General features: G+C 35.4%; 1 protein-coding gene across 1 annotated transcript; it reads left to right on the top strand.

Annotated features, from left to right (window-relative positions):
• Window positions 1–1,322: 1,322 nt before the first annotated feature.
• Window positions 1,323–7,321, top strand: LOC149804627 (uncharacterized). The gene is made up of 4 exons (XM_089942588.1): window positions 1,323–1,499; window positions 1,593–1,676; window positions 2,921–3,017; window positions 3,834–7,321. Exons 1-4 carry the CDS (start codon window positions 1,398–1,400, stop codon window positions 3,929–3,931), a joined length of 381 nt encoding a protein of 126 aa, XP_089798714.1. The 5' UTR covers window positions 1,323–1,397; the 3' UTR covers window positions 3,932–7,321.
• The last annotated feature ends 3,298 nt before the right edge of the window (window positions 7,322–10,619 follow it).

Raw genomic sequence — 10,619 nt, 5'->3', positions numbered from 1 at the left:
AGATTTAGTTAAACCAATCCTCAAGTACCAAAAGCAAAAATTAAAATAAAAAAAAACAAGAACTCGAACTCGAATATAAATTTGACTGAACAAATAAATACTAAAGCTACCTCGTCGAAAATCCTCATCCAAAATCCTGTATATGAATTTGTTTGTTTTCTATTATAAGAAAAACAAAGATAAAGGAAGGACAGGGAAAATAAACATAACACATGATATCAAACTATTATATTTAGAAACACGAGGGGACATTACCTACTCCTTACCAGCTAAAAAAAAAAAAAAAAAAAAGATGGGACGGGGCTAGGAGGATGCCATTTCAAGTATTGGGGGAGGGGGTCTCGAAAGGGTACCAAAGCAAAAGTCTACTTGTCTGTTAACTCAGAGTGTGCATAATACCCAATAAATGTGCGTTAGAATGAAACGATGGTCAAATTTAAAATGACAGGTGCCTGCACGTTGGTGTGTAAGTTTATTTTTGTTAGCCAGGAGGTTGGTCCAGAAAAACCTGACCCCCCCCCTCCTCCGCCCTGCAATATTGGCCGAAACGTTGAATAAACATAGAGCCAATGTCATTTAGTTTAACTGGGCTGCCGTTGGAGACAAATTGGTCTATATTCTGCCAACGTTCATCCAACAGAGGGCTAGTGAGAAAAATATTTTATAGGTTTGGTGTCATGTGACATTTTACCTGAATTGTTGTGTGTAATGTTCCAAATAAAGGTTCTATCGTGGCTGATTTAATCTAATGAAGAAGAACAACAATTAAAGAAAAGACTAAATAAATGCAAACCAATAATATAAACGGTCAAACTTAACCATCTCATGCCTGAATAAAAACCGTTACATCCGGTTTCCTAAATATCGGAACAGCTATAATAACTATTTTACCCGACTCCACCCCCACCTTCCAAGCTAACACACAATGAACCGTTTTAACAAGTACCCTGCTTAACGTACAGGTTTTACGGATCTTGTTTCAATTTGAGCCACGTGATTCTTTGGTCACATTAGCTATCAGGTAGAAGAAAAACAATCTGAGAGAGCGAGAATACATTTACTCAGTAATCGGCTCATGTGTAATTGTGTGTGCTTCGTTCAAACTGAAAAATTTCAGTAGAAGCTGCATCACTGAATGATTTTACATTTTTGCATTGCTAATCATTTGGCTTTTATTTTTACTGATGAGTAAGTTAAAGGTTTAAATTTGATCTTCCTAACTTTACTCAAGTAAAAATGCGGTGTCCACATGATCTATCATGTATTTAGGACACACAAGATTGTATGAGTATCCTCCCTTGATGCTCTCTAGTACTCTCCCTTACACATATTTTCGACATGTGAATATAAATAAGTTCGTCCAGTTCTGTATCTGTACGTGCAGTAAAGCATCAAGGATGAACGAAAGTGCATTGAAAGATTTGAGAAGGTTAAAACAAGAAGAAGGCGCATTAGTTAGTCTTGCTTCAAAAATCAATGACCAACTGAATAGATTAAAAGTACGTTTGTTGAAGATTTAATTCAAGGACTACTGTAATTTTTACCTTATATTTATGTCAGTTTCAGTAAAATTTGTTTTTATTTTTTCCCAGGTAGAAGAGCTGGCTCTTCAAAACCTTATCCGTCTCCAGAGTGAAAAAGATGACACATCTACATTAGAAAATCTGGAGTCAAGGGTATGTGAATATATGTGGAGTAAATGATGTTCCCTTCCATGGATCCCAAGAAAGGGCGAGAAAATTAATAACACCCTTGAAGATTGTTACAATATCTATTCGCAACATCCCGAAATACATTTTAGGTGATGCAGTAACAGAGAGACAATGCATGGATGGATGAAAGAAGAGATGGAGGAAATGACAATATTTCCATGCTTAGCACAAATGACGGGAGATAGTGACAATACAAGACTTGTTAAGTTATTGCATGTTGAGACGATTGTCTATTGAGGCCATATTAGCATTACACACACACACACACACAATCCCCTGGATCTTTAAATGTTCATCTACTGACCAACAGGTTATGGCAAATATGTGGACATAGGTACTGCATCAGTTTTGGGTTAAAGGGCATTTCTCTTTCTCTTTGCATTGGTCAAGGAAGAACCTGTCAAAAACCAGTAAGAACCACTGACTTATGGGAAGCTACTGGCGAGCTTTCTCACAAATCCACATTGGCTGAGCCAGAGAATTTAACCCACGAGGGCAGGTGAGTGGGCAGTGATCAGTAAGGTGAACACTTTAGACCACTTGGCCACATCTGGCCCAATACAGCATTACTTTAAAGTGATGCAGTACCAATGTTCACCTGTTTGCCAAGACCTGTCCATCATTGGTTAAACATTTCAAGCTTCAGGGGATTTTTGTTGAATTCATGTGTGAATATTTATGCAGTGACATATGGAGAACTAAACCGACTGGCCAGAGGACAGCATAGAGAGACACCAGGATCGTTTTCACTGTATAACATCTACAGATTTAATTTAAATTTGAGCTTGTTATTCAGGTTTTTGCCACATTTGGACTATAAACTTAGAATTTCTGTTTAATAGTTTCAGAAGAATAGCCTTTGTTTTGTAGAAAAGATAGTGCTCACGAGTGGGTGTGATGGTTAATGGTGGTTATTTTGGATCTTGATTTTAAGTTTGGTATTCTTGGGTCAGGCACTTTTGAACCACACATACATTCTTATAAATCTAGTCCTATGGCAAGCAACATAGACCCTGATCTGGCATTGCATAATGTGCTGGCAGATAAAGGTTTGTGTTTTTTTATTTTATTTCTTGTAACAAACTAATAGGCAAAGATCTGCCAGCACATTCTGCAATGGCAGAGCTGAGTCCATGCAGTTTGCAGTTGGACTCTACTTGTAGGCGAGTATAGACAATAAGTTTAGTTTGTATCTTTTATTGTTCCAGCCATCTACTACCATTGGTAATGTTGAAGATGATGAAGAAGAGGAGGAGTTGGTAAAGTTGGACCTGAATGTTACAAGCAGGGAGATGGGATCACAAGGTAAAAGTGCAAATTTTCATGTTACATTTTATACAGTCTGGTCATACCTAATTAGCAGATCATATTAGCTGAAAGTACTTGTCACCTTATGACTTTTAACGCTCTATGTAGATTGGCAGGCTATGCAAAGTTCAGATGTTTGCCAGAACATGAGGCCAGATTTTGAACCTTGAAGTTTTTATGTTTGTTTAAAAACAGAGTTATGACTACTTCACTTACAGCCTGAACAAAACCAATTTTTATTCTAAATTTTATGCTTGAAGTAGGCTGTGTGAATTTTGCATTGCATACATGTTAGCAGCAATATGTTCAAGTGTACATGAAATGATGATATTTGTAAAAAGCTCACCTCCTAAATTATTTCTTTTCAGCCATCTGGAGGTGATGAAATTATGTAATATGGATCTTTAAACTTAGTATTATACTAGGTCTGGAATCCTCATATATGGCAATTTATTTTAAAAGAATTATTTTCCAGCAAAACATTAGATTACATAATGTGCCAGACAGGTACACTGCTGTCATGAAACCATTATTTCAGGATTTTTCTTATATTTTTGTTAATTTTATGTAAACAGTATTAAGATAAAAAAAAAAGAAAAAAAGGAAAGAATTGTTGGAGATATAGAACAATATTTTCTTGTCCATTTGATCTAAAATAATTACAGTCATTTCTCTTGATGAAACCCCTGACATCTGGCATATGATACAGATGAAAAGTAAGTACTTTCCTTGGTTCCATGCCTTTCATCTATAATTGTTTATTGTATGTTTAATGTAATGAATCGATTTTTTTTTTGCCACCTTTCAATCAAGGTGGGGAGGAAGAAGAGGAAGAAGATGAGGAGGAGGAAGAGGCAGAATCAGGGTCAACCCATGATGAGCTAACACAGTTTATACGAGAACTGTCCTAGTCTTATGATAGTAGCCAATTGGCCACATGGGGGTTAAGAAATCAAGAGCTGAGCTGCTGATTGCTGTCCAGATTTGTTACATCTCCAGCATTTACTTGAGTTTTCTATAGTATTAACCAAGTTCCACCATATCTGCAAGAGAGACAAATCATCCAGCATTTTAAATAGTGAAGAAAAGAAAGTACTCATTAATATGCCATTTCTTCCTGCGATAATTGGTCTCATCAGAGTGACCACTCAGCCAACAAGAATATTACTTTGAGACAGAGACTGCTGATATTAGTATAGACGTGCTCAAAATGACGGGAGACTGATGATGCTTTCTTAAACAGTGCATGCAGTGAAGCTATGTCCTTTGAGATTTATTTAAGCTGATGCCATTTGTTGCAATCACAATGAATTTACTTAATTTAGGAAGTATGACCACATTATTCTTTTCTACAGCTGTAAAATTAGCATTAGGTGAAATTTAAATATGAATCCAGTTATTGTCATCTTTTTAATTTATGCATCAGGAAAGTAGGTGTATTGTTAGCATGGAGAGATCAATGCTAATTGGATCATTCAGTTTGTGTTTTGTAGCTGCCTTAAACTCCAGAAAATCTAAACTCAATGAATTATTGGGGAATAAATAAATAAGATCTGAAAATGAAATCAAAAACTGGTAAAATTGTCATATACTGGCATAAAAATATAAACTGTTCTTTGTTAACATTGTCCTTGCCATCATTTTGTCAAATAGCATTGCATTGGGTAAAAATTTGAAAGGGAAAGATACTTTCTGAGGGCCACATAGTTTTGAGTAATTAAGGGCAGTTTTGCTTACAATACATGCCCAACAGTTCTTGAACTCCTCTCTGAATCATGGTGCCAATACTTTTAACACCAGTAGTACCAGACCTGCCAACCCTGACGAGTCAGTCCCAGTAAGGCAGTTTATTTTGTTCCGTAAGATTGACCTGTTTCAGTAAGGTGTAACAAAATATCAAAAACTGCTGTTATAAAGCTGGGAAATGTAATTAAAAGTTCCATGCATCAACGATAAACATTTTGTTAAACTGAAAAGTTTGTAAAGCATGCATAGACTTTATTTACCACCAGTACAGTTGCACAAACTCTAGTTCCAAACCCTATGCAGCTCAATGGGCTGTTGTTATCTCTCAGCTTGATATAATTCTTAGAAATCTTTTCCATTTCACATGATGACGGCAGTCATATCTCCTGCCATGAGACATACTCAAATTGGCACATGATGTCCAATAAACGTAATTGTGTCCTTTCCAGCTTTTATTCACAAGAATCTGAATAATCCTTTTTATTCCTCTGCGTTGATTATTAAAACTTTTCTAGAAGCTTATTTTCCCTTTCGTCTTAAACATGCATCGCTTTCTGGATGCCATTTTTAAAAATTCTATAATCAACAGTTTGATCATGCAGATGCTTTGCATGAACAAATAGGTGCAGTTTACAGTGTCTGGGGTGCTTCTGTAAAGTTAGTCTGGTTCCCTGGCTAATTTCACTAATTCTAAGATGAAATCTGCATCAAAATAAAACACGGATGAACCAGTTATCTGGATTTTTCGGCAACGATAATTTTTTCGTAGTTTTTGCTAGTATGCCCTAAGTCTGTATTTTAAGGGCAATTTTTGTAAGACTTGCAGCAAGATCATAAGAGTTGACAGGTCTGCAGTAGTCCATCCATTGTTATTTCACACAATCACATAAGTTAAAGCCAGTTTTAATGATATTTGATATGTATGTTCTCTTTACTAAAAAGAATGAAGAGCCTATTGGTTGAGATCGATATCCTGGCTGCTACTGTAGATTTTATAATCTCATTTCTGTGGAAGTAAAAAATAATAATTTGAACACAGATTTCAGTGCAATTTCATATATATATATATATACACACACACACACAGTGCAAACCAAACCCTCAACAGCAAAATCGCCTCAAGATTGGGGGTTTCCTTCTTTATATCATTATTTCCCAGTAAACTGAAACTCCCCACTTTAAAAACCAAAACAGATTTCATTCCCAAATTTCAATTTTACATTAGAAAAACCTTTCAAACCATCTTGATACTTTGAATAGTATTGTGGCTGTTAAATTCCTGATAAATGCTTTATTTGATTATTTACAGTTGGCAAATACTGTTGCAGGCTTAGTGCATCAGAAAATGTCGCAAGGACAATACTTGATACACATACCAACACAGAGTCTATGTGCCATAAAAAGAGCCAGGTTTTATGATACATTATTAAACACTTTTATATAATCCATTCAAGAAAGATTATGTTGATTTACTTGTCTAATTGTGATTGATGCTGTTCATGTGTATAAATTATCCATTTAAGTATTTTTGTTTGTTGTATTGTTGTATAATTAAATAATTTATTAACAAGGCATATGGTCTCGTTCCTGATATTTTGCTGATGCAGAACGACAATACAAGTCAGATTCATTCGGATGATTTTCAGAGAAGAAAAATAATGACATACTTGCATTTAAATAGCCATAACTTTCATTTGTCAGGATGTTGGAATGACCAGCAGCTTAGTATTGCAGGATTGAACTACCCTTACACAATAAAATTAGTCTTTTCAGTGAGTATGAATCTGTGCCAAAACCTACGTTGAAGAAACTTGAAGAAGTTGACAGTATCAATTATACAGAATATTTAAACACCATAGATTATTATTCATAATTCTAATAGACTTTAGGAAAGTTATGAAAGTATCTCATACTTTAAACTTTATTTATTAATGTGACCAGATGTGATATTTGGAAGGAACATGATGTTCAGCTGGTTTTTCAGTAATTGTTTTTAGAAAAAACAGCTTTCTTAATTTCTGCACACTTTACACATATACACACATTTTCTCAAAATTACTTTCTCTCTCTCTTTTAAGACACATTGATGCTTATTAATAAAAACCATTTTTGTTTCATTTTGAAAAACTTGCAGCAAACTAAAAACATCTCAAAACAAAAGTTAAATTTGGTCACGGGTCTTTGGTTAGCCAAGTAAAGAATGCTTTTGATCAATTTTAGGCTCAGTACTTGATCAGTGTCACTGTTGCTGGCACGAACATCTTAATGTTTAGTGCGTGTGTCCATCTTTAAGCCAAGAAACATGCCAACATATTTAGAAATGAGTAGCCTGATGGTCATGGTTACTGTTACTAACAATATTTGCATTTGCTTTTCTTTTCTGCACAGTAAAATTAAATTAGGTATACCAATTTATGTTTTTCTTTGCCCACAAAAGAAGCTTATTCATTTTTGGTGTGAATAACTTGAAGGATAATGTATCTGTTACCAAAAATGGATGGTGTATCAGTGTTTATTTTTGCATGTTAGGTTCTAATAAACAAATCTTGCTGAAATTGGTGTGTATATTTCTTTTAACCCCAATGTAGCCCATAAGAAGAATTGTGGAGTGAGAAGTTTTAATGTCAATGTTATCATTCCTAAATATAGATTATGACTTCAGAAGTTGATGTTGCACCATCTGGTTTCAGCAGAATGTGGGATAATTGTTCCTAATAGATTAAAGAAGAAGTTTATCTGTGGTCATCAGGTTGAAGGTCAAATCAGAGTTATGTAACATTAAATTAAAATGTTATTAATCTGAGTACATTGATTACTAATCCTAGTAAGCTGGGTATGTCAAATGGTAAGTGAAAAACTTTACATATTTACCCTAGCACTTGAGACAGGTATTTCACAGAGTGGATGGTAAATCAAGATGGTGGGTCAGAAGCTTGAAATGGTAATTCAAGTGCATGAGCATCATAAAGAGTATTAACTGCTGAGTGCTTGAGTTGCCTGGCTGAGTTCTTGAGCTGCCTAGCCAAGTGCTTGAGTTGCCTAGTTGAGTTCTTGAGCTGCCTAGCCAAATGCTTGAGTTGCCTAGCCAAGTGTTTGAGTTGCCTGGTTGAATTCTTGAGCTGCCTAGCCAGGTGCTTGAGTTGCCTAGCCAAGTGCTTGAGTTGCCTAGTTGAGTTCTTGAGCTGCCTAGCCAAATGCTTGAGTTGCCTAGCCAAGTGTTTGAGTTGCCTAGTTGAATTCTTGAGCTGCCTAGCCAGGTGCTTGAGTTGCCTAGCCAAGTGCTTGAGTTGCCTAGTTGCATTCTTGAGCTGCCTAGGCATGTGCTTGATTTGCCATGCCAAGTGCTTGAGTTGCCTCTGAGTGTGTGTGTATGTGTGTGTGTGTGTGTGATTTGGATTTTTAACATAGCTTTAACAATTTTCAGTCATATCGCTACAGTGTCTGCAGTGTGGCAGTTTATAGTGCTGCCTAACATTTGAACATCATGTCGCAGACATGTAGCATGATGTCCCACCAAGTCACATTATCCTGACACCAGACCAGTCCTAACACTAAGCTCTTCATGCTGAGCACCAAGCAAGGCAGCTGTGTGTACCATTTTTATAAGTCTTTGATATGACTTGACTGGGGATCGAACTCACAACCTCCTGCATCCGAGGCGGATGCTCTAACCACTAGGCCACCGGAGCAGTATATTGAGTTGCCTAGTTAAGTGTTCAGAATAATAAGTCAGGTAGTGAAATGTAGCATTTTAGAGGGTGCCTTGTCAGGTGCTTAAGTATGTTCACAACGAAATGCACATGCACGTTTTTCATTGAAACTTGTCCTTTTGTCCTAATATATATAATTATTTGCTTTCAGACAAATTGATAATAAACAGTAGTATATATATTGCTGGTTCCTATTTAGTGAATTATTGAATTTCCAGTCTCTGATTAATAAAAATATAGTGATGCCAGCCATTTTGAACAAGAGTTTCTTGTGTGAACACAGGTTGGAAGAAAATTACTTCACCACCAGTATTATAGACTGGTACATAAAATGTAGTTTCTCAGTAAAATAATAACCAACCAGCAAGTTGGACTGTTAAGTTGGTGAAGAACACTGGCATACGTAAACAGAAAAGGTACAGATAACTCGCAAGAAAACCTAAAGTTTATGGAAGAAGATACATGTGAAAGGGAGTTCTTATAGCAAGGTAACTTTTGAAATATCTTTAAAAGTGATAGTCACAACACTATGCAATATCTCCAGTATTTCTATTTCCTAAATCATTCCTTAATCTCATTAGATAAAAAGAATGGATTGAAATTTAATTTTTTAGACTTCCTACACTAATTTATCTCAAAAACTGTTGATCCACTCATTTGTGGTGTGATTTACAGATCATAACCATATATACATATTCAATAGCATCAACAGTTTATTAAAAGCAAATGACACTCATGTTACTACCAAATCTACAGTGACAGTTTATTTAAAGTAAATAACACTCATGTTATTACCATCTTCATCTACAGCAACAGTTTATTAGGACCAAATGAAACTCGTGTTACTACAAACTTGATCTACAACGACAGTTTATTGAAAACATATGACACTCATGTTACTATCAATTTCGTCTACATTGACAGTTTATTAATAGCAAATGATACTCATCCTACATATAGACACATTCTTGTTACATCATTTTACGTCAAACATGGAGATACATTCTTTAGGACAGGCATTGTAACTCTGAAGAACATCAGACTGGTAATCCAATGATTGCTAGTTTCATACCTGCCCTGGCCAGCCTTGGTCAACAACCTTGGTGTGTCCTTGAGAAAATGTACTACAAGTACCATTAAAACCAACAAAAAAAGCCAATAAAATCTCTTTACACATTATCTACTTGTTTCACTTTTTCGAATAAAGCAGATCTGTCTCTTACTATTTTGCTGTTTTCAGTTTTGTCTAGCTTGAAAATTTTTTATTTATTTATAATTTTTCCAAGTGACTGGAACATTGCTGTTTGAACATTGATTAAACTGGTTAAACTTATATTTATGGTCTTTTGACATTAGATCAAGAAAACAATTTTCATCTGCAATTTTTGACAAAATGACATATTTTTAGACATAGGTTGGATGTGAAAACTTATTTGGCAGTACTCAAAGAAAGACTTTTTTAACAATAGCTACTTTTTATGCTGACAATATGGTTTTTATATGCATGAAAAGGTAAAATTATTTTCTGTAAAGCCTTAGATCTAACATGTATACATAGCATGTTACTCTGTCATTGGTGGGAAAAGGCGCTCTTCAAAGAAAAGGATACTTTTTTATCAGTCACATGATGTGTCACCTGAAGTATCCTATATAAACAAGCCACCTGCATGAGGTGTCTCATAGTTATTGTGGCATTGTAGTGGAGTGGTAAGCTCAATAATAGGCACATATTTGGTATTGAGGTGGTGTTGTAGCCAGCTTAGGACATATTCCAAACTATACGTGTTGTCATAGTTTCTTTTTGTTTATTTGTAATGGCTACAGAAGAAGGTGAAGTCCTCTCGATTTCCAACCTTGAAGCCAACTCGGAATTTTGGGTTTCGAGCCTGAGGATATTGTAACCGTTTGCAAAGTTGAGGTAAGTTTCTCAAAAGATAGAGGAGTTATGAAGCAACAAAAACAGAAAATAAAGAGAAAAAAATTGAAGTCTGTTGTGAATAAAGTTAAGAAAGTGGCAAAATGCAAGCCCGTTATGGCAACTAAACAAGCAAAAAATGTCGGACAGTCGAAGACATCCAGTCTCACAGGCATAAATAACTTGTTGGAAACATATTGAGCTTTTGAAGAAAAAATTGGGTCTAAA

Source organism: Sinohyriopsis cumingii, chromosome 2, assembly GCF_028554795.1.
Source record: "Sinohyriopsis cumingii isolate HCF-2022 chromosome 2, ASM2855479v2, whole genome shotgun sequence".
Taxonomy (NCBI): domain Eukaryota; kingdom Metazoa; phylum Mollusca; class Bivalvia; order Unionida; family Unionidae; genus Sinohyriopsis; species Sinohyriopsis cumingii.
This window is presented reverse-complemented; position numbering and strand designations above follow the sequence as displayed.

Bases quoted from the DNA above. Each gene is read 5' to 3' on its own strand.
- LOC149804627 (XM_089942588.1), top strand. From the start codon at position 1,398: ATGAACGAAAGTGCATTGAAAGATTTGAGAAGGTTAAAACAAGAAGAA. The intron at 1,500-1,592 runs GTACGTTTGTTG...ATTTTTTCCCAG, and splicing joins ACCAACTGAATAGATTAAAA to GTAGAAGAGCTGGCTCTTCA. The intron at 1,677-2,920 runs GTATGTGAATAT...TTATTGTTCCAG, and splicing joins TAGAAAATCTGGAGTCAAGG to CCATCTACTACCATTGGTAA.